The 25290-nt window shown below is 39.9% G+C and overlaps 1 protein-coding gene across 4 annotated transcripts in view; it reads right to left on the bottom strand.

The window, feature by feature from the left end:
- Window positions 1-25290, bottom strand: part of CCDC148 (coiled-coil domain containing 148) — a 314500-nt gene that overhangs the window by 227451 nt on the left and 61759 nt on the right. For 3 of the 4 annotated variants that reach the window (XM_051849517.3, XM_051849516.3, XM_089328306.1), the window contains one exon: window positions 2708-2829. In XM_051849517.3, the coding sequence (XP_051705477.3) occupies window positions 2708-2800 (93 nt within the window). In that variant the 5' untranslated portion in view covers window positions 2801-2829. Of the gene's footprint in view, window positions 1-757; window positions 890-2707; window positions 2830-25290 lie in introns of those variants that run through there. The other variant, XM_051849521.3, reaches the window with a different exon arrangement.

Below are 25290 nucleotides of genomic sequence, written 5' to 3'. Positions count from 1 at the left end.
CTATGAACACAAAAGTTAGTAATGTCACTGAACGTTCCAGTAAGGGCCTGTGTTGTGGTGCAGTAGGTTAAACCACCCACTTGCCAGCTTGCAACAGTAACCTCCCATGTCACAGTGCCATTTTGAGATCCTGGTGCTCTGCTTCCTATACAACTCCCTGCTAATGTGCCTGCAAAAGCAGAAGAACATGGCCCATGTACTGAGCCCCTGCCATCCATGTGAAAGACCAGGATGAAGTTTCTGGCTCCTGACTTCAGTTAGACCCAGTCCCAGTCGTTGCGGCCACTTGGGGAGTGAACCAGTGGATGGAGGATCGCACTCTTGCTCTCATGCTCACTGACTCTCTCTGCTCTGCATTCCATTTCAGATCAATGTATCTTTTAAAATTAAATAAAATGCCAGTTGAACTATAATACAGTGACCAGAGATGCAATCCAGCAATTGACAGGGCTAAGAAATTATTGTTCCTCTGCTTATTGTCAAATTTTTAAAATCACAATATAAGGATATTAAATATATTTATTCTTTGATAGTCTATCATCAAAGAGAAATTTATTTTGAAATTTATTTTAACACTCAACCATCCAACCATTCTGTACTCAACCAAAATGTTGTGTATGTTTGTTTTAGTACATCTCAGATGAATGAATAAATATAATCAAAGTGTGCGTGTGTGTGTATGTGTATATATATGTATATTTCAATACTGACAAACATAGAGAACATGTTTGTAGTGGTATCTTTATTAGAACAATACCTTCAGCCAGCGCCACGGCTCACTTGGCTAATCCTCTGCCTGCAACACTGGCACCCCGGGTTCTAGACCCGGTTAGGGCACCGGATTCTGTCCCGGTTGCTCCTCTTCCAGTCCAGCTCTCTGCTGTGGCCCGGGAAGGCAGTGGATGATGGCCCAAATGCTTGGGCTCTGCACCCACATGGGAGACCAGGAGGAAGCACCTTGCTCCTGGCTTCGGATCGGCGCAGTGCACCAGCCGTAACAACCATCTGGGGGATGAACCAACAGAAGGAAGACCTTTCATTCTGTCTCTCTCTCTCTAACTCTGCCTGTCAAAATAAATAAATAAATAAATAAATAAAAATAAAAAAGAACAATATTCGAAAAGAAATTTGGAAATAAGTCTCAAAAACACTAAAAAATATTCAGACTTTTGGTCCAGATAGCCAAATCATCGGAATCTACCTATGGAGGTAAGCAATTCTGCAACATGAAAAGTCTATCAGAGAAGAGGTTTGCAAACCATGATTTTCAACATGACAGACTTGGATACAGCCTGCATTCTCTCAAGTTAAAAAGTGTTTATGCATGCAGCTTTTTCTTTTTGTAGTATTTGTCACTCATGTTTTTGCTTAATTGATTCTTACAGGTATTGAGATTACAATTCCAATGTTACTTTCTCAGAAAAGCCTTATCTACCTACCAAGTCAGGACCAAGCCCTATCATATATGCTAGGCAGCATGTTTTCACTGCAGCTAACACTTAATACAAGTTTATTCTGGGGCTTATTTGGTAAATAGTGACTCCCCGCCCTCCCCAAGCAAACAATGTACTTAATAAGAGTAGGGGCTTTATTTTTGTCACTATTTTATCTTCAGGGCAAATAGTGGGCATATAATATTTTTGTCTAGAATAATTAATTACATATTATTACAATGGTTATATACAAAAATACTAAGGTAAAAAGTATACAGGACTTTTGTTTATCATAGAGAAATATATGAATTAAGTGCTTATTTTTATATATACTTGTATATATGTATATACACATATGGTAAATGTGCAATGTGTCAGAACAGAAGTCAGATATATGAAACTATTTTATTAGAATGATAGTTATGCAGATGCTTTTCTCATGAATTTCTTTAAATGTCCTAATAAATTATTTTCAAGTGACATCTGAATCAAATAATGCCCCAGTTTTAAAATAGTCAACTTAGTTTGAGAGAAAATGGCTCTAATTTCTCTAGAATAAGGTACCAAGTGTTCTCTGGAATCATGAGTTACCTTTTTAAAAATTAATAATATAAAGCCATGTAAACATGGAACATAACATAAAAATTTTAAATACAAATGAAAACTTATAAATTACTTACTGTGTTGTTTCAACAAACCAGTTTTTTAATGCAACCAAGCAAAAAGAAATGCTGCTTTAAAGAAACTCTACTATTTGCACAAGGTAAACACACTGCATGCATAATCCTAAACTATACTTGGCCCTACATTACCAGGCACAACTCTTTGCAACGAACTCCTATCAAATCTAGTACAGATTTGCCTTGTCTCAGCATGGGACATACATGAGCCAAAAAGGGAAACTCTAAAAAACAGAGCACCTCACAGTATCTTTGTACTGTGTTAGCAAAGGAGTTTAAATCATAAAATGCTCCATGTATTGCACTTACCAGCAATTTTTATTAATCCAGTTGGATGTTCCTGAAAGCTAATGAAATTGCCTTCTTTCTAAAAATAAAGTTAAACCCAGACCTCATAGTGTTATGAGCATTAAGTGAGAAATGCATGTAAAATAACAGTTTCTGAGACCATTATTCACTGCTGTTTATTATAATAGTTGTGGGATGCTAAAACCTATTTGCAATGTCACTTATTTTCATATTTGCAATGTAAATATTACACTTCCTAGTAATTTAATTTTCCTAAACTACACACACACACACACACCTTCTCACCTTTAGCTCTGAAGATGCAGAAGCTAATTTTTTTGTCTCAGTTAATGCATGCAATTGTTGATAGTCCACTGGTTTATACTTCGTACTTCTCATCCCATTCTTCACATGGAATATCAGATTATCTATTGTTCATAAAAACATAAAAATGACAAAAATAATATTATTGGAAATCAAATATAGTTCAGGAAAAATGTTGACTTCATATCTTATTTTAAAATATTTTAAATCCAAATTCAAGAAATGATACAGTACAACATTCATAATGCATTTGAAGTTCTATTGCTAGAAACTTAGAATTTAGCCAATATATTCCTCACAAAACTTTACTCTTAAAAAGGCACAGAGGGAATACGTCTATGTAAGTTAATAATATATTATGGATTTTTTTAAAACTTAATACCACAATACAAAATATCACTACTGTTAAACCATTTTTAAAACTTAGTTGTTTAGTCATTAACTGAGTGTTTAAGTATTACAACACTATAAATCAAATAATGTAGATGTGTTTCTAACTAAGAAAAAAATAATTTCAATTAAATTTGAAAAAAGATTGAAACAGAAATTTAAAATGTTAATAGATAAAATAGGATATAAAGGATAAATGGTGTTCTCCATACAGATACATTTAATGTCCTAACTGAGCACTGTATGAACCATTTTGATACAGCAAAACATAGAGGTACTCTAAGGCCAAGTAGCATAAAACATAAACTAAGTAACTCAAACAAAAAATACATCTTTACCTCAATTATATTGAATAATATTTACAGCATAAAGCAATAAAGATCCTTTTTAATAGAAAGAACCATATTCTAATTTTGTATCTGTATACTTGTTTTTATATTTTTAATTATTTAATTTTGTACATTTTGTCATTCACTTCAAATGCAGACCTTATATGTTAATTTTTCTTAAAAATGCAGACATTAATATCAGTCAGGAATTCATGACAATGATCATAATGGAGGGGAACAAGAATGTTGTTGTTTACAATGTATCATTCAGTGAAGCAACTTTCATAACTAAATAACAAATGATTTGACATCCACCCAATTTTATGCTCTCTGTAGTAACATCTTCTCTAAATAAGAAATAACGAAAGGCATTTATTTACCACTAGGGTTAGGTTGTATTTTATCAAAATAATTTCTAGTGCTTCATGTTGTCTTTATTAAAATCTTTGGTAGGTTTTATAAATGACTCCATATTTTCTAATGAATGGGATTTGTTCCTCAACTACGCAAGTTTTTCTATGTGTCTTTAAAAATTTTTGGCACTTTAAACAATCATCCATTCTCCAAATGTCTATTTTGCTCATATACATTACATTTCTTTTTTTTTTCAGAACAGGAAGTTTGCTTCTTTTTTTTTTTTACTTTTATTTAGTAAACATAAATTTCCAAAGTACAGTTTATAGATTACAATGGCTTTCCCCCCCATAACTTCCCCCCCAATCACATCCCTCCTATCTCCCACTCCCTCTCCCTTTCCATTCACATCAAGATTCATTTTCAATTCTCTTTATATACAGAAGATCGATTTAGTATATATTAAGTAAGATTTCATCAGTTTGCACCCACACAGAAACACAAAGTGTAAAATACTGTTTCAGTACTAGTTATAGCATTACTTCACATTGGACAACACATTAAGGACAGATCCCACATGAGAAGTAAGTACACAGTGACTCCTGTTGTTGACTTGACAATGTGACCCTCTTGTTTATGACGTCAGCAATCTCCCCAGGCTCTAGTCATGAGTTGCCAAGGCTATAAAAGCCTTTTGAGTTCACCGATTTCTATCTTACTAAGACAGGGTCATAGTCAAAGTGGAAGCTCCCTCCTCCCTTCAGAGAAAGGTACCTCCTTCTTTGATGGCTCGTTCTTTCCGCTGGGATCTCACTCACAGAGATCTTTCATTTAGGGTGTTTTTTTGTTTTGTTTTGTTTTGTTTTGTTTTTGCCAGAGTGTTTTGGCTTTCCATGCCTGAAATACTCTCATGGGCTCTTCAGCCAGATACGAATGCCTTAAGGGCTGATTCTGAGGCCAGAGTGCTGTTTAGGACATCTGCCATTCTACGAGTCTGATATGTATCCCACTTCCCATGTTGGATCGTTCTCTCCCTTTTTTATTCTATCAGTTAGTATTAGCAGACACTAGTCTTGTTTATGTGATCCCTTTGACTCTTAATCCTATCATTATGATCAGTTATGAACTGAAACTGATCACAGGGACTAGTGAGATGGCATTGGTACATACAACCTTGAAGGGACTGAATGGGAATCCCCTGGCACGTTTCAAACTCCACCATTTGGGGCAAGTCCGATTGAGCATGTCCCAACTGTACATCTGCTCCCTCTCTTATTCCAACTCTTATATTTAACAGGGATCATTTTTCAGTTAAATTTAAACACCGAAGAATAATTGTGTGTTAATTAAAGAGTTCAATGAATAGTATTAAGTAGAACAAAAAAATACTAAAAGGGATAAAGTATTACATTGTACATCAACAGTCAGGACAAGGGCTGATCAAGTCACTGTTTCTCATAGTGTCCATTTCACTTCAACAGGTTTCCCCTTTGGTGCTCAGTTAGTTGTCACCGATCAGGGAGAACATATGATATTTGTCCCTTTGGGACTGGCTTAATTCACTCAGCATGATGTTTTCCAGATTCCTCCATTTTCTTGCAAATGACTGAATTTCATTGATTCTGACTGCTGTATAGTTTTCCACAGAGTACATGTCCCATAATTTCTTTATCCAGTCTACTGTTGATGGGCATTTAGGTTGGTTCCAGGTCTTGGCTATTGTGAACTGAGCTGCAATAAACATTAATGTGCAGACTGCTTTTTGGTTTGCCAATTTAATTTCCTTTGGGTAAATTCCAAGGAGTGGGATGGCTGGGTTGAATGGTAGGGTTATCTTCAGGTTTCTGAGGAATCTCCAGACTGACTTCCATAGTGGCTTGACCAGTTTGCAGTCCCACCAACAGTGGGTTAGTGTCCCTTTTTCCGCACATCCTCCCCAGCATCTATTGTTGATAGATTTCTGAATGTGAGCCATTCTAACCGGGGTGAGGTGAAACCTCATTGTGGTTTTGATTTGCTAGTGATCTTGAACATTTTTTCATGTGCCTGTTGGCCATTTGGATTTCCTCTTTTGAAAAATGTCTATTGAGGTCCTAGCCAATCTCTTAAGTGGGTTGTTTGTTTTGTTGTTGTGGAGTTTCTTGATCTCTTTGTAGACTGTGGTTATTAACCCTTTATCTGTTGCATAGTTTGCAAATATTTTTTTGCATTCTGTCGGTTGCCTCTTCACTTTCCTGACTGTTTCTTTTGCAGTACAGAAACTTCTCAATTTGATGCAATCCCAAATGTTAATTTTGGCTTTGACTGCCTGTGCTTCCGGGGTCTTTTCCAAGAAGATCTAGGTCTTTGCTGGTACCTAGATCTTGCAGGGTTTCTCCAATGTTCTCTAATAATTTGATGGTGTTGGGTCATAGATTTAAGTCTTTAATCCATGTTGAGTGGATTTTTGTGTAAGGTCAAAAGTAGGGGTCTTGCTTCATGCTTCTGCACGTGGAAATCCAATTTTCCCAGCACCATTTATTGAATAGACTGTCCTTACTCTAGGGATTGGTTACATTTCTTTTTTATTTATTTATTGTTTTTATTTTTTATTTTTTTAACTTTTATTTAATGAATATAAATTTCCAAAGTACAGTTTATGGATTACAATGGCTCCCCCCCCATAACTTCTCTCCCACCCGCAACTCTCCCCTTTCCCTCTCCCTTCCTCCTTCAATTCACATCAAGATTCATTTTCAATTCTCTTTATATACAGAAGATCAATTTAGTATATATTAAGTAAAGATTTCAACAGTTTGCACCCCCATAGAAACACAAAGTGAAAAATACTGTTTCAGTACTAGTTATAGCATTAAATCTCAATGTACAGCACGCTAAGGACAGAGATCCTACATGAGGAGTAAGTGCACAGTGACTCCTGTTGTTGACTTAACAAATTGACACTCTTGTTTATGGCATCAGTAATCACCCTAGGCTCTTGTCATGAGCTGCCAAGGCTATGGAAGCCTTTTGAGTTCACCAACTCTGATCATATTTAAACAAGGTCCTAGTCTAAGTGGAAGTTCTCTCCTCCCTTCAGAGAAAGGTACCTCCTTCTTTGATGACCCGTTCTTTCCACTGGGATCTCACTCACAGAGATCTTTCATTTAGGTTTTAGTTTTTTTTTTTGTTTGTTTTGTTTTTTGGGTTTTTTTTGTTTTTTTTTTTTGTTTTGGTTTTGTTTTGTTTTGTTTTTTTGTTTGTTTTTTTTTTACCAGAGTGTTTTGCTTTTCATGCCTGTAATACTCTCATGGGCTTTTCAGCCAGATCCGCGTGCCTTAAGGGCTTTTTCTGAAGCCAGAGTGCTGTTTAGGACATCTGCCATTCTATGGGTGTGCTGTGTATCTCACTTCCCATGTTGGATCGTTCTCTCCTTTTTTTATTCTATCAGCTTGTATTTCCAGACACTAGTCTTGTTTGTGTGCTCCCTTTGGCTATCAGTCCTATCATTATGATCAATTGTGAACAGAAATTGATCACCGGGACTAGTGAAATGGCATTGGTACATGGGGATTGGTTACATTTCAAGTATTTCATTAGTTGCATGGATTAGGAAAAACATGTGATCTTTGTCTCTTCCATTTAGGAACAATCGTTTCTTTAATTTTGCTTTGTTTTGTTTTCTATCTCTTCATACTATTTGCTAAAGTCCTACTTTAGAGTAGGACTAACTGTATTATCACTAAGTAAACTGATACTAGATAATTGTCAAAATTAAGAATGGGCATCAGGGATAGGGGAAGGGTTGGAAGGTGGGTGAGAGGGAAGGGAATCCCACCTTGTTCCTAATTCTGTATATATGAAATATATGAAACCTGTATAACTGAAATAAAGAAATTTTTGGCACTTTGCTTAAATGGATATGTATTGTTTCATAGTATTCATAGTATGGGGCTGGGCTGTGGCGTAGCAGGTAAAGCCGCCACCTGCAGTGCCGGCATCCCATATGGGTGCCGGGTCGAGTCCCAGCTGCTCCACTTCCAATCCAGCTCTCTGCTATTGCCTAGGCAAGCAGTAGAGGATGGCCCAAGTCCTTGGGCCCCTGCACCTGCATGGGAGACCCAGAGGAAGCTCCTGACTCTGGGCTTCAGATTGGTGCAGCTCTGGCCATTGCAGCCAACTGGGGAGTGAACCAGTGGATGAAAGATATTCTTTCTTTCTCTCTCTCTCTCTCTCTCTGTAAACATTCTTTCAAATAAGTCTTTAAAAGAGTGAATAATTCATTATAAATCATATGATAAAGTTAGAAATAGAAAAAAAAAATCTGAGCTAGCATTTCTTCCAATTGTCAGGAATGGCTGGTCTCTCATTAACGTTATCCGTATCTGTCAAGGAAACAATGACAGTCACAATGCCACAAGGTCATTTTAAAACTATTTTTAAAGACGTGATCATTGACGTACTTCTCCAAGTGAGGCACAGAGGATGGGCGTTTGACATCACTTGGGATGCCTGCTTCCATATCACAAAGCCTGAATTCCAGGCCCGCTCTGCTTTCAGCTCCCTGCTAATGCAGATCCCAGGAAGCAGCAGGGAGTGGTACATGGGTCCCTGCCACCCACAGGAGAGGCCCAGACAAGTTCCTGCATACTGGCTTCAGCCTGTCTAAACCCTGACTGTTGTAGGAGTGAAACTGACTATTGTAGGCATTTGGGGAGCAAGCCAGTGGGTGGAATACCTCTCTCTGCCTGGCTCTGTCTCTTTGCATTTTCAAATAAATTGTTTAAAAAATTAAGCATAGTTGCAATAACTCTGTATTTTCTTAAAATTTATTTTTCCCTTGCTCCTACAAGCCTCCCTCCACTAGTGTTTTCTTCTGAACTTTTCTGGTTTTGGTCACGGTTTCCAAACTTTTCCCTCTTAGACTTCCTTGACTGATTACCTCAACTGACATATATGGTGATTAAAATGTTGTATGTGTTTTATCTTCAGTTCCAGAGAAAAATAGAAACTATATGTGTTGAAGAATAAATAACTCACTATTTCTACCACAAACGATACAGCACTTGTGGTGGATTCGGACATGGCCCAGCCAGATCTACCTTCCAGGAAGGACTTAGGCCTGGCTATGGGATTGTAATCTGATAACAGCCTCCAGCAGCCACTTCCTTCAGATGTGAACTCAGCTACAGAAAACAGCCTCATCACACCTCCCCTGGGGCAGCCCAAACCCAGTGACTAAGTAAGGCAGGAGTGTATAACAATTTGGGCTCAGTGGAGGACGCTGACAGGCAATATTTGATGTAGAGCCAACTGCCAGAGTTGCACAGAATTTGTTGCAGCTGTATTGAAGATGATTCTTCATTTTCTGAATTCTACTTCCTCCTTCCTTTCTCAGGTGTGGATCCCTGATAAACATCTCACATTCCAAAGTCTGCTTCACACCTGCTTCCCAAAAACCCGAGTTGTAATAGCATTTAACTGAGATCATTTTTAGGAACACATCACCTTCAGGGCAGACAGACTAGTCAAGTGGGTCTCCAAGAAATAGTGTCCACATCTCCTAAGTTTTTGTTCCACAGCCACTATATTGATCTACCCATGTCCAGTGACATTTGCAGCAACCTAAACCTTGCTAAATGGAAAAGACCAAATGTCCATGACTTTTGAAAAGTTGCAGCAGCTCTAGGAATATAGAAATAAACTGCAGTGTGGAATATACACAGGATCTCTGGTCCAAAAACTCTTTTTTTTTTTTTTTTTTTTTTTTTTTTATTTTTGACAGGCAGAGTGGACAGTGAGAGAGAGAGACAGAGAGAGAAAGGTCTTCCTTTGCCGTTGGTTCACCCTCCAATGGCCGCCGCTGCAGCCGGCGCACCGCGCTGATCCGATGGCAGGAGCCAGGAGCCAGGTGCTTTTCCTGGTCTCCCATGGGGTGCAGGGCCCAAGCACCTGGGCCATCCTCCACTGCACTCCCTGGCCATAGCAGAGAGCTGGCCTGGAAGAGGGGCAACCGGGACAGAATCCGGCGCCCCGACCGGGACTAGAACCCGGTGTGCCGGCGCCGCAAGGTGGAGGATTAGCCTATTGAGCCACGGCGCCGGCCCCAAAAACTCTTGTTTCAAATCTTTAAATACATTGGCAGTCATTTTGGCTGGTCTCTATTATCCAAATCCTATCCATCAACATTCTTCTTCCAAAATGTACAGCCAGTCTGTCTACTTCCACTGCCTCTACATGAGTCAAGCCATCATCACCTCTTATCTGGATGAGACAACACTCTATTTGTACCCGTATATGCTTTCTCCACACAGCTGCTCAAGCAACCTCTTAAAACCTCAAATCTGTAGCAGGTGTTTGGCCTAGCAGTGAAGACACCAGTTAGCATGCCTTTGTCCCAAACTGGGATTGTATGAATCTGATCTCCATGTCTAGCTCCTGATTCCAGGTTCCTGCTAAAGCAGACCTTGGAAGACGGCAGTCATGGCTCAAAGAGTTGGGTCCTTGCCATGCATGTGGAAGATCTGCACTGTGTTCCTGGCTCCCAGCTTCATCCTGGCCCAGCACCAGCTGTCATTGGCATCTGAGGAGTGAAACTGAAGAGGGGAGTGCTCTCACTCCTGCTCTTTCACTTTCTATCACATAACTTTATTAAAAAATGTAAACTTGAATATATTCTATCTTGAATCTCTTCAATGGTTTACAAATTGCCCCTTGAGATAGTACCTGGGCCATTGTGGCCAACTGGGGAGTGAACCAGTGGATGGAAGACCTCTCTCTCCCTCTCGGCTTCTCCTTTACCCTGTGTGTAACTCTTTCAAATAAATAAATATTTTTTAAGATTTTATTTATTTATTTATTTGACAGCTAGAGTTACAGACATTGAGAGAGAGAGAGAGAAAGAGAGAGAGACAGAAAGGTCTTCCTTCCATTGGTTCACCTCCCATATGGCTGTCATGGCCAGAGCTATGCCGATCCGAAGCCAGGAGGCAGGTGCCTCTTCCTGGTCTCCCATGGGGTGCAGGGCCCAAGCACTTGGGCCATCCTCCACTGCCTTCCTGGGCCACAGCAGAGAGCTGGACTGGGAGAGGAGCAACTGGGGACTAGAACTCAGTGCCCATATGGGATGCCAGTGCCGCAGGCGGAGGATTAGCCTAGTGTGCCACAGCACTGGCCTCAGTAAATAAATCTTTAAAGAAAAAATAGTATCTGAACTCCTTTCAGTGTCGTATAAAGCCTTGAATTTTGGTTCTCTCTCCACCCTCATTTCATTCACCTAGTCTAACCCTCCTATTTCAATCTGGCCTTTCTATTTCCCAAATACATCTGGTTTGATCTGCCTCAAGACCCTTCCACTTGCTATTTCCTCTGCCTTAAAAATACTTCCTTCTTTTTATCTGCTTAGCTTCTAATCAGCCTTTTACTCAAACAAAATATCACCTCCTCAAGAGAGACCTACCCAGACCTCTGTCCAAATAAGGGAGGATTCTTTGTATAATATTCACCTTATTTTTTTTCCTTTCCATGGTAATTTGTATTCACATTGGAATGTTTACTGAGTTCACATTTGTCTCCTTCAATGGACATGTAAATTAGAGTTGTCTTATGATTGTATCCCTCAGTGTCTATACAGCATAGTAGGTGCTCAATAAATTTGTGGAAAAATGGAATTAAAAGATAAAAAATACTGTTTACTGTGTGTACTTTTAACATAAACTCCATCAAGTTCAAAACATTTTCTAAAGCAATGGGACCAGTCATTCTGTCCATCCCTAAAGAATTGAGGGTCCTACACGCAACCTACCCAAATTGAACGATGAAGACACAGAAAACTTAAATAGACCCATGACTGAGAAAGAAATTGAAACGGGCCAGCGCCGCGGCTCACTAGGCTAATCCTCTGCCTAGCGGCGCCGGCACACCGGGTTCTAGTCCCGGTTGGGGTGCCGGATTCTGTCCCAGTTGCCCCTCTTCCAGGCCAGCTCTCTGCTGTGGCCAGGGAGTGCAGTGGAAGATGGCCCAGGTGCTTGGGCCCTGCAACCAATGGGAGACCAGGAAAAGCACCTGGCTCCTGGCTCCTGCCATCGGATCAGCGCGGTGCGCTGGCTGCAGCGCGCCAGCCACGGCGGCCATTGGAGGGTGAACCAACGGCAAAGGAAGACCTTTCTCTCTGTCTCACTCTCTCTCACTGTCCACTCTGCCTGTCAAAAAAAAAAAAAAAAGAAAGAAATTGAAACAGTAATAAAGGCCCTCCAAGCAAAGAAAAGCCCAAGAACAGATGGATTCACTGCTGAATTCTACCAGACATTTAAAGAAGAACTAACTCCAATTCTTCTCAAACTATTCAGTACCAGATTTCAGGACATACTACAGGGCAGTTGTTATCAAAACAGCATGGTACTGGTACAGAAACAGATGGATAGACCAATAAAACAGAATAGAAACACCAGAAATCAACCCAAACATCTATAGCCAACTTATATTTGATCAAGGATCTAAACCCAATTCCTGGAGCAAGGACAGTCTATTCAATAAAAGGTGCTGGGAAAACCGGATTTCCACGTGCAGAAGCATGAAGCAAGACCCCTACCTTTCACCTTACACAAAAATCCACTCAACATGGATTAAAGACCTAAATCTATGACCTGACACCATCAAATTATTAGAGAACATTGGAGAAACCCTGCAAGATATTGTCACCATCAAAAATTTCTTGGAATAGACCCCGGAGGCACAGGCAGTCAAAGCCAAAATCAACATTTGGGATTGCATCAAATTGAGAAGTTTCTGTACTGCAAAAGAAACAGGAAAGTGAAGAGGCAACCAACAGAATGGGAAAATATATTTGCAAACTATGCAACAAATAAAGGGTTAATAACCACAATCTACAAAGAGATCAAGAAACTCCACAACAACAAAACAAACAACCCACTTAAGAGATGGGCCAAGGACCTCAATAGACATTTTTCAAAAGAGGAAATCCAAATGGCCAACAGGCACATGAAAAAATGTTCAAGATCACTAGCAATCAGGGAAATGCAAATCAAAACCACAATGAGGTTTCACCTCACCCCGGTTAGAATGGCTCACATACATAAATCTACCAACAACAGATGCTGGCGAGGATGTGGGGAAAAAGGGACACTAACCCACTGTTGGTGGGACTGCAAACTGGTCAAGCCACTATGGAAGTCAGTCTGGAGATTCCTCAGAAACCTGAATGTAACCCTACCATTCAACCCAGCCATCCCACTCCTTGGAATTTACCCAAAGGAAATTAAATTGGCAAACAAAAAAGCGGTCTGCACCCTAATGTTTATTGCAGCTCAGTTCACAATAGCCAAGACCTGGAACCAACCTAAATGCCCATCAACAGTAGACTGGATAAAGAAATTATGGGACATGTACTCTATAGAATACTATACAGCAGTCAAAAACAACGAAACCAGGTCATTTGCAAGAAAATGGAGGAATCTGGAAAACATCATGCTGAGTGAATTAAGCCAGTCCCAAAGGGACAAATATCATATGTTCTCCCTGATCGGTGACAACTAACTGAGCACCAAAGGGGAAACCTGTTGAAGTGAAATGGACACTATGAGAAACAGTGACTTGATCAGCCCTTGTCCTGACTGTTGATGTACAACTTAATACTTTATCCCTTTTAGTATTTTTTTGTTCTACTTAATTCTATTGGTTGAATTAAGTGTAATTAATACACAATTATTCTTAAGTGTTGAAACTTAACTGAAAAGTGATCGCCGTTAAATATAAGAGTGGGAGTAAGATAGGGAAGAGATGTACAGTTGGGACATGCTCAAGCTGACTTGCCCCAAATGGTGGAGTTAGAAACGTGCCAGGGGATTCAAATTCAACCCCATCAAGGTTGCATGTACCGATGCCATCTCACTAGTCCAAGTGATCAATTTCAGTTCACAATTGATCATAATGAAAGGATTAAGAGTCAAAGGGAGCACATAAACAAGTCTAGTGTCTGCAAATACTAACTGATAGAATAAAAAAGGGAGAGAACGATCCAACATGGGAAGTGGGATACACAGCAGACTCATAGAATGGCAGATGTCCTAAACAGCACCCTGGCCTCAGAATCAGCCCTAAAGGCATTCAGATCTCGCTGAAATGCCCATGAAAGTATTTTAGGCATGGAAAGCCAAAACACTCTGGTAAAAAATAAAAAAAATAAAAAAAATAAAAAAACCCTAAATGAAAGATCTCTGCTAGTGAGATCCCAGTAGAAAGAACGGGTCATCAAAGAAGGAGGTACCTTTCTCTGAAGGGAGGAGAGAACTTGCATTTTGACCATGGCCTTGTCTAAATACGATCAGAGTCGGCGAACTCAAAAGGCCTCCATAGCCTTGGCAACTCATGACAAGAGCCTAGGGTGATTACTGACGCCATAAACAAGAGTGTCAATTTGTAAAGTCAACAACAGGAGTCACTGTGCACTTACTCCTCATGTAGGATCTCTGTCCTAAATGTGCTGTACATTGTAATTTAATGCTATAACTAGTACTGAAACAGTATTTTACACTTTGTGTTTCTGTGTGGGTGCAAACTGTTGACATATTTACTTAATATATGCTAAACTGATCTTCTGTATATAAAGATAATTGAAAATGAATCTTGATGTGGATGGAAGGGGAGAGGGGAGGGTTGCGGGTAGGAGGGAAGTTATGGTGGGGAGCCATTGTAATCCATAAACTGTACTTTGGAAATTTATATTCATTAAATAAAAGTTAAAAAAAAAAGAATTGTGGGTCCTGGGACTTTAGCCATGTTAATGCATTATTTTTTTAAAAAAATATTTATTTATTTATTTATTTATTTGAAAGTCAAAGTTACAGAGAGGCAGAGAGAAAGAGAGGTCTTCCATCTGCTGGTTCACTCCCTAAATGGCTACAACAGCCAGAGCTAGGCCGATCCGAAGCCAGGACCCTGGAGCTTCTTCCAGTTCTCCCGTGTGGGTACAGGGGTCCAAGCACTTCGGCCTGCTTTTCCAGGCCATAGCAGAGAGCTGGATCGGAAGTAGAGCATCTGTTTATATATATATATATATATATATATATAGTGAATATATATTTATATAATATTATATATTATATATATAAATTATATATATATATAATTTATGAAGAATTTTAAAGGCAAAGTTACAGAAAGAGAGATCTTTCAACCACTGTTTCACTCCCCACTGTTTCACCTCATGGTCAAGGCTGGGCCAGGCCAAAGCCAAGAGCCAAGAACTTCACCCATTCTTCCACATGGGTGCAGGGGTCCAAGTACCTGGGCCATCCTCTACCCTCCACTGCTTTAAGAGGGAGCTGGATAAGTGGAGCAGCTGGAACTCCTACTGGCACCTCTATGGGTTGCCGGTGCTTCAGGCGACAGCTTTATCTGCTATGCCACAGCTCCAGACCCATCTATAATCCTTCTTTTAGTCTTCTTTAATAATGTACTCTACAAATAAGAGTATGCAATGTAAATGCCCTCAAGGGTCACCAGTTAATTAAATGATAGAAGGAACAAGGAGCAAGACCACAGAAAGTGGAAGAAAATATAGAAAAATGAAGAGCATTCCATGCTCAAAGACAATCAGATGCCTTTAAAAAAAAAAAAAAAAAAAACACAGGTGTTTTTATAACACAGGTACTAGCCACAAAAAGCAGTTGCATCTGGCAAGGGCCTTGTGGAAAATCTAAGCCAAGCAAGGATTCTTCATTTTAATCCAATCCCATGGTAACTGCATTAATCCCTCCTAATGACCCATTCACTTCTTAAAAGTCCCACCACCTCATAATACCACTGCACTGGCAATTACATTTCAACATGAGTTTTGAAGTTAAAGAGCCATAGTCTCACAATGTAGTTCTCACCATCTCTACACAGTTCTTATTTCAATTAAAATCGTGAGTATTACACTTGGGCCAGCGTGGTGGCACAACAGGCAAAGCCTCCACCTGCAGGGCCAGCTTCCCATATTGAATTGCTATTCAGAGGCCTAGCAGCTCTGCCCCTGATCCAGTTCCCTGCTAATGAGCTTGGAAAAGCAGCAGAAGATGGGCCAAGTGCTTAGAGCTCTGTTACCCTTGTGGGAAACCTGGATGGAGCTCCAGGCTCCTGGCTTCAGTCTGGCCCCACTGTGGCTGTTGTAGGCATTTTGTGAGTGAACCATCAGGTGGAAGACATCTCCCTCCCTTTCTCTCCTCCACTCCACCCATCAGACTGCTTATCAAATCTTTTTTAAAAAAGAATATTACACTGGATTACAAGTGAGTGTACCTCAAAAAGTTTGTCAGAAATTAAATTAAAAGAATGGAAAAGTCCTGGTACACTCTGACAATCAAAGCTGCAACCAAAAACAAATATGTCTTCATGAACTTGAAACCTAGTTTGGTTCCAACTACACAGAAGACCACGTGGAGATACTCCTTGGCCCACACACCTTAATCTTTATATATAAATTATGAATACTACTCGTGTTTCAAAAATGTTGAAAGCCTCTGAACTAAGGAGCTATTAAGTTGAGGTATTACAAAACTGATTTAATTATAATGTTATATGAAATAATTGAATTGACATTCAGGTTGAGACCTGAGAATTCATTAATAATTTACTTAGACCCATTTCTCACTTTACCATTTGAAGTGATTGAGGCCTGGGGAAAAAATGACTAAGATCACATGCCTAGTCATGTGCAGAAGAACATCAGGTTCAAAATCTAAAACAAATCCAGGCTTATTTCACTATCAGTCACCAAACCCACCCTGAGCTGAAATCAACAGCAAGCCTGAGCTAACCTGCTATTTATCCTAGCAAATGTGAACAGTGCACACATTTGTGCAAAAATGTGTATGTGTTTAATTACAATACTGATAGGCCCCACGGGGCATATAAGACATATTCCTGTAGCATAGTTCTAAAAATCTACAAAATAAAAAAATACCTTTGGCCCCACACATTTCAGATTATGGATTATGAAACTACTCAAACAAATGTTTCCTGATCCTGAAAGAAGTACTTGCCATTAGGCCATTCCAATTTTATGCTTACTAGTGAGAAATTTAAACTGGCCTCTTTAGCCTATAGTCAGAATTACTTTTGGCTGAGTAACTGTTCCTTTACCAGAATTTTTCATGTTAAATAATTTAAGAGCACTTAGTTTGGGAAATTATTCCATGTTCACATTATGTGACATTTTAGAAATTGCTTGAGTGTTCTCAGAGTGCAAAGCCTTTTAGATACTGAATTTTCAATTACTGAAAATATTTTTAAGGAATATATTTTCTGGAAAATTTCTTAGACGATAGGAAGAACACTTTGATATATATTGTAAAGTTTATAGTGTATAGTGTATAGCTTTCCAATGGCTAAAGTGTTGACATAAATCGAATACTTGCAGATTTTAAGAAGCATCTAAACTTTTGTGAAAACAAAAAAAATTAACAATGACCCCTTAAGTATTTACTAGGCATGTGAAAAACCAGGACTTGTCTAAAGCTGAGGAAAAAAAACATTGCCCAGTGATAATGAAATTACATAGTACAGTAGTCTTTATATTGCTAAAATGTTTATTCTTTTAAGAAAATCTTTTAATGCACTGAGAATAAAAGTCAGTGTGCCACAGTAAACTCATAGAATGGCAGATGTCCTAAATAGCACCCTGGCCTCAGAGTCAGCCCTTAAGGCATTCGGATAGGGCTAAAGAGCCCATGAGAGTATTTTAGGCATGGAAAGCCAAGACACCCTGGAAAAAAAAAGGAAGACCTAAATGGAAGATCTCTGTGAGTGAGATCCCAGTGGAAAGAACAGGGCCATCAAAGAAGGAGGTACCTTTCTCTGAAGGGAGGAGAGAACTTCAACTTTGACTATGACCCTGTCGGAATAAGATCAAAGTCGGCGAACTCAAAAGGCTTCCATAGCCTTGGCAACTCATGACTAGAGCCTGAGGAGATTGCTGACACCATAAACAAGAGTGTCAAATTGTTAAGTCAACAACAGGAGTCACTGTGTACTTACTTCTCATGTGGGATCTGTCCTTAGTGTGTTGTCCAATGTGAAGTAATGCTATAACTAGTACTGAAACAGTATTTTACACTTTGTATTTCTGTGTGGGTGCAAACTGATGAAATCTTTACTTAATATGTACTGAATTGATCTTCTGTATATAAAGATAACTGAAAATGAATCTTGATGTGAATGGAATGGGAGAGGGAGTGGGAGATATGAGGGATGCGAGTGGGAGGGAAATTATGGGGGGGAGCCATTGTAATCCATTAACTGTGCTTTGAAAATTTATATTTACTAAATAAAAAATTTTTTAAAAAAATAAAAGTCAGTGTGCCAGGCTGAAGATTGTACAGCAATGTGGATGGATAGCTTTTTAAATCTAAGCTGAATGATACTACAGATATGTGCCTGTGAGGGTGAGTTTTTTATGATGTGGATTATGTCAACCAAAACATGTAAGAATGATAACAATATGGGGGAAAAAATCTTGGCTATGTTATCAAACAATAGCCATCTTCATATGGAAGACACCTTGACATGCTAATGTTAGTCAAATATTATGGCCAAAGCCTAGCTTGATCAGAATCTAACACCCAGAGTTCTCTTTTAAATTCAAGCACAAGGGTTTAAATTACTTCCAGTATGAAGCATTATGCATATAGTTTGCATATGATAAAAATTACTGTCTTAGAAAAACTAGTGGAACCAAGGGACTAAGGAAGAGAATTAATAAAAATAAAGTGCTCAGCTACATCATCAATTCAAACATATGGGGGAAAGATCTCATTCAAAAGAAGAATCAAAACAAACAAAAACCAAATATCTAGGAATAAATTGTGAAAGAAGTAGGTAGGACTAAAACTTTAAAAAGCTATTGGTGGGGAGGGCAACACCAGCATACCATAAGGATACCAGTTCAACTCCCTGCTAATGGGGCTGGGAAAGTTGCAGCAGATGGCCCAAGTCCTTGGGCCCTGGCACTCACGTGGAAGACCCAGAAGAAGCTCCTGGCTCCTAGCTTCGCTCTGGTCCACTCCCTTTTGCAGCCATTTGGGGAGTGAAACAGCAGGAACAGGGATGAGCAGAAAGAATTTATCCAGTCAAAAGACCTAGAAGGATCCAGTTTCTGTGGGACTTCAGAGTTGCACAGAGTATAAAGATACTAAAGTAAGACCCTCAGGCCCTTCCTCCCTCCACATGCTCACAGCTATTTTAACAGCTCAGAAAGCTCAAGAGAAGCTGAACAAGTATACATACCTGGCTTAAAGCAGTATATTCTGTAGAAAAAGGGAAACTTCCAGAAACTTGGGGGGTGGGGAGAGAATAGATGAGTCCACACAGATTGTATCCGAAATTCTGACCAAAAGCCATAAATGGCAATTTTGAGCTTTGGGAAACTAAGTAATTATTTATGAAGAAACACTGTTTTCTTCCAGATTTTCTGCTCAGGTGTGGGACCCATAAGGGAAGGGTAGTAAAAGTGATCTTGTTCTCCTTACTTGACTTGCCATTTTAGACACCCTCAAATTTAAGACTTTGTCAACCTTCTGACATAACTTGAGGAATCAACTTTCCTATTCAACATACCTAGATTTAAAGGAAAACAATCACTTGCTTATTCCTGGGCCCTTTACTCCTAACTTCTCTATCAGTAGCAGGGAATTATCCAACTCATCCCTCTGAATCTTTTGCATGGATTTTTGGAGTATTCTTTTACCTATTTTTCATGCCCCAGTTAATATCACACAAATGCCTGAATGAATGTTTCCAAAGCTCAAAGAGTGTCTTTTTTGTTTAAGAATTTATTTATTTGAAAGGAAGAGTTACAGAGAGGCAGAGAGATAGAGATAGAGAGAGAAAGAGAGATCTTCCATCTACTCGTTCACACCACAAATGGCAGAGAAGTCAGGAGCTTGGTCGATCCAAAACCAGGAGCTTCTTCTGGGTTCCCCATGCAGGGCAGGGGTCCAAGGACTGGGCCATCTTCCACTGCTTTCCCAGGCCATAGCAGAGAGCTGGATCAGAAGTGGAACAGCTGGGTCTCGAACAGGCATCCATATGAGATGCCGGCACAGCAGGTGGCAGTTTTACCCACACTATGCCACAGTGCCGGCCCCTCAGAGTAGTTTTAAAAATTCAAGGAAAACCTGTCTAACTCTGCCTGGCAAAAAAAAAATTCAAGGAAAAGGAAACTTTAAAATAACTTGGTGCAAAAAAAAATTGAAATACATATTTACTGAAAAAAGCATTATGTGATTGCATCATAAATCAATCTTTAAACATGTTGATTTAAAAGCAAACACATAGTTTTCACCACCTCCTCCTCATTTTTAAATCTAGGATCACCAAACTCTGAATCAAAATGGGCAGTCAATTAAGGTTTATGTGATGACACAAGGAAGGAAAAACAGGCTGACTTAGTCTTGGTTAAGTTGCAGTACAGACTGTAAATTCAAGTGAATAGGAGCTGACAGGTGCCCCTTGATGAGCTATTCAGCTGCCAGTCATAGCATCCAATCCACAAGAAGAAACCTGGGTGATGTCTATATTTATTAGTAATCTAAGGATATCTATGCTATCTTACTTTTCCAAGAGCTTAAGTGTAAGAATAAGATTGTTTGCACAGTAGAAATAGATCATCTGGTCTTAGCTCCAATATAAATGACTGAGTAAGAAAAACAAGTCATACCATGATGCCTATGCCATATGATACCACTACATAAACATGCACAGACACAAGACTCTCTCTCTTTCTCTCTAAGGTAATTTATTTGAAAGGCAGATTTAGCAAGAGAGAGAGAGAGAATCTTCCATCCACTGATCCACTGTTCACTCCCTAAATGTTCTCAACAGTCAGGGCTGGACCAGGCCAAAGCCAGAAGCCAGGAACGCTCTCTAGGTCTCTCATGTGGATTGTAGAGGTTCAAACAATTAAGCCATCTTCTGCTGCTTTTCCAGGTACATTAGCAGGGAGCTGATCAGAAGTGGAGCAGCAGGGGAACTTGAACCAGCACTCATATGAGATAGTACTATCGCAGGCAGTGGCTTAACCTGCTGCACCACAATGCTGTTGCCTTCTTCTTCTTTTTCCATCTATCTCTCTGTCCAGAACAAAGAAAGTCTAAAGGATACATAAATATAACAAACTTGAAGATGATGCTACAATTGCATTTTTATAATGGTAATACATGCAAGTTTGTATATTTATATAATTAAAAGTAATAAACAGGGGCTGTTTTTGTGGTGCAGTGGGTAAAGCTGCTGCCTGCAAAGCCAGCATCCCATATGGGTGCCCACTGGAGTCCCAGCTGCCCCATTTCCAATCCAGTTTCCTGCATATGGCTTGGTAAAAGCAGCAGAAGATGACTTGTAGGTGTCCCTGTGCCTGTCTGTGCCTACCTAGCCCATGCAGGAGGTTAAGAGGGCATGGCGTGCCATGCTCCCCAGGAAAAAACCATGGTCAAGGGCTCAGCACACTGGGACCCCACACATGACCTGGCTGCTGGCAGGCGGCAGTAACCCCAAGCACATTTCCCCTACCCCCACTTCCTGTTCAAGGGCTTTGTAATTGTCAACTAGGTATACAGCTCCTGAGTGTGGCCCAGCCCCATAAAGACCACCTGGAAGGCTAAATAGGCTATGTGACCTTCAAGTTGATTGGGGAAGGCTAGAGGTTCCAGTATCAGCTTTGTCCTATAGAACTAGTGTTGCTACCCTGAACTAGCTACTCCCCTTTGCCTGGCCCATAAAAGCTTATGCCCGATTGTTTTATTTTAAAAGATTTATTTTATTTATTTGAAAGACAGAGTTGCAGAGAGAGGTAGAGATAGAGAGAGAGGTCTTCCATCCACTAGTTCACTCCCCAGATGGCCACAACAGCCGGAGCTGCGATGATCTGAAGCCAGGAGCTTCTTCCAGGTCTCCCATGTGGGTGCAGGGGCCCAAGGACTTGGACCATCCTCTACTGCTATCCCAGGCCATAGCAAAGAGCTGGATTGGAAAAGGAGCAACCAGGACTAGAACTAGTGCCCATATGGGATGCCGGCGCTTCAGGCCAGGGCGTTAACCCACTGTACTACAGCACTGGCCCTAAGTGCCTGATTGTTAATAAACGGATGTATTCACTACAACTATCTCTGGTGATTCTTGTTGAAGAACGCCATTGCCCCATCTTTCTAACAGTGTGGGCTTCGCAGGATGAGCTCACAATGACCCAAGCAGTTGAGCCCCTGCCACCCATGTGGGAGACCTAGTTGAAGCTCCTGGCTCCTGGCCTCAGCCTGGCTCATCCCTGTTAGTTGCAGCCACATAGGGGAGTGAAACAGCAGGCAGAAGATCTTTCTCTCCCTCTCTATAACTCTGGCTTTCAAATAAATAAGTCTTTTTATAAAGTAATAATTATTTATAAAGTAATAATATCTGAAAAGATATTATTTCAGAATAATTGTATCTTCTATTGTAGACTTAGTGGGATGAGATTGGAGTTTATACGATTATCTATTGGGTTATTCTGGCGAGAGTCTGATCACCCAAGACATCCACTTGTGAACCCGCTCAGCTCAGACTGCTTCCCCGAGCCTCTTGAACTTACTGAGTCATGACAACCCCACAAAGCCCAACTTGATGTAGCTGGTTAACTTCATTTCAGTTTTTAATGTAGTTATATAATGTTAATACAATTTGCTGTGCCTTATAAAAGATATTTCTTCTGACACCTTCTGTAACAAAACGATTCAAAACCCAGTACTTTTCTTATAATTAGTGGTCACAACTGCAGTCCTCTTTCTCTTGATTACAAGCTTGTTCATTAAAACTGTAAAGCCAAGGCCACAGGCAAGGTTATGGAGTTCAACAATTAATGGGAATTTTGATGTGCTTTTCACTATTAATGCTAAAGAAATTTTCTCATCTGAATTTTGAAACTGGCAGAAACAGTAAGTGCTAATGACCATTCATTCTTTCCTTCCTGTCGGATCCCAATTTTGTTTGAGGCTAAAATACTAGCCTTCCTTTGGGACCCTTGAGGATCTAAATAACCATAGGATACAGTTCAGACCACTGAGCTCAAAGCAGAAGTCTGCTGGGACTTTGGGGGCAGGATTTGCCTTCCCATACGGGTAGTCCTCCCCACTGCTTTGCCCTGCCCTTCTTCCTTTCTTTAAGCCCAAAATGTGGGTGTGAAAGTCTACATGGCCTGGTCTGTGCCTAGGTGGTGAATGTTAGGATGAAAGATACATTCTATCTACTTCAGAGAAGAAAGTCAATGGGAGCCTTGCACACTGATAGCAAAAATCTGCTATACTACCCTGGGACCACTGCCCTCTGGACTTATGAGAAAAAGCAAATCAAGTATCTGCAATCAGGTTCTGCAATTTTCTGCCAAACAAAATTCTCAGCTGATATATACTAGGATAATGTGAGGGACCCAGGAGACTTTGATGCCTTTCCTTATAAAGTAGTATAAAAATTGTTCTAGAAAAATACCCATCAATACAGACACAGGATAAAATACTAGAAAATATTACTGTCATTGCTCTTCAATCAGAGCATGAGAAAATTACATCGAACAAAATTTCCTATTTTAAAACTTCAATAGAGTTGCACTTGCAGTTTCAATAAAGCTGAAAGAGAGTAGGTAAAAATATGTGTAGGTGGTTCTGGAAGGGGAACATAAAAAATACTTGGAAACATAATTATACTATTAAACGATAACACAGAATAATGCTTCTGTGGGTTTACAGTGCTCCAGAATAAATAGTTTTTTCCATAAAGGATCAATTATGCAAGGAGCAGTTTTCTTCTAAAATACTACACAAAAGGTTTTCTTTTTAAATTTTTAATAAAAATGACCAACACGGCACTCTTCAACCATGAAGACTACAAAACTCTATTAAATGGCAGTGCCTGCAAATTGTAGCAACTAATACATTTTCAATGAATGAAATCATTATAATAGGTAAGAAATACTAATTCATTTTGTTATTGCCAGTTAAATTTGAAAAGATCTCTAGGCTATGAAGTGAAGAATTCAGAAGGAAGATGAAAAGAGTTAAATCAGAAGGAATAAAGAAAGATTAAAAAAAAGGGGGGGGGAGGGTTGTGGGTGGGAGGGACGGTATTGGGGGGAAGCCATTGTAATCCATAAGTCGTACTTTGGAAATTTATATTCATTAAATAAAAGTAAAAGAAAAAAAAAAAAAGCACACCTCCTGCCAAAAAAGGCAAATTGAGTGTTGAGAGGAGCTGCACTGCAGTGGTCCGGAGTGCTACTGCAGAGTGGGTAGACAGAGCAATTTTGTAGCAGCCAAGGTGGGCTCTAAGGCAGGTCTGGGTGGGATGTCCAGTGAGAGGAAGTGACTAGCTCAGGACAAACAGCTCTGTTCTGGAGAAGAGGATCGGCGGGTTTCATGAAATCCATCGGTCTTGTTTCAGTTTTCATTTCAACCCAGGCATTCACACAGGAAAGCAAAGGGGAATTCTATATCCTCTATTTCTTTTTCTTTTTCTTTTTTTTTTTTTTTTTTGATTTTTTTTTTATTTTTTTGACAGGCAGAGTGGACAGAGAGAGAGACAGACAGAGAGAAAGGTCTTCCTTTGCCGTTGGTTCACCCTCCAATGGCCGCCGCGGCGCACCACGCTGATCCGATGGCAGGAGCCAGGTGCTTCTCCTGGTCTCCCATGGGGTGCAGGGCCCAAGCACTTGGGCCATCCTCCACAGCACTCCCTGGCCACAGCAGAGAGCTGGCCTGGAAGAGGGACAACCTGGACAGAATCCGGCGCCCCAACCGGGACTAGAACCCGGTGTGCCGGCGCCACAAGGCGGAGGATTAGCCTAGTGAGCCGTGGTGCCGGCCTTTTTTTTATGTTATTTTTATTTATTTATTTATTTTTTTGACAGGCAGAGTGGACAGTGAGAGAGAGAGAGACAGAGAGAAAGGATCCTCTATTTCATGCTCTCCCTGAAAAAGGATTCATATTATATTAAAGTTCTTTTACGAAAAATTTCAATAATGTCTTATGAAAGCTTGGGCAAATAGAAAAGAAAAAAAAGCAAGCTTCTCTTCCTCAGAAAGAGAAGTGAGAGTTGTTCTTTCTGCCTGGTGGGAGCATGGGTAAGAAAGGGTGGGTGAGAGGGCAAATATCGCCTAACACAGAACAAACAATAAGGACGCGGCTGCATTGGATTTTCCACCCGGCTTTACAAGCACCATCAAAATACTTTGGTTCAAAATGTAATGGTCAATAACGTATAAAATAGTCACTAAAATATCCTACCACTTGTTAGTGGCTATCAAAGACATACACATCAAATTAGCAAGGATCCAAAATATATGTATTAAGAATTAGGAAGGTGAGAGTAAATGAACTCATACACACACATTGCTGGTGGATATTTATAATCATTTTATGGCCCTGTTTGGCAGCAAACCAAAATTCTTGATATTTGATGATACCACTTGACCCAGTGGCACTGTTAGTGATTTA

Source organism: Oryctolagus cuniculus, chromosome 3 (assembly GCF_051225735.1).
Source record: "Oryctolagus cuniculus isolate XC-2025 breed Fujian yellow rabbit chromosome 3, ASM5122573v1, whole genome shotgun sequence".
Classification (NCBI taxonomy): Eukaryota; Metazoa; Chordata; class Mammalia; order Lagomorpha; family Leporidae; genus Oryctolagus; species Oryctolagus cuniculus.
This window is presented reverse-complemented; position numbering and strand designations above follow the sequence as displayed.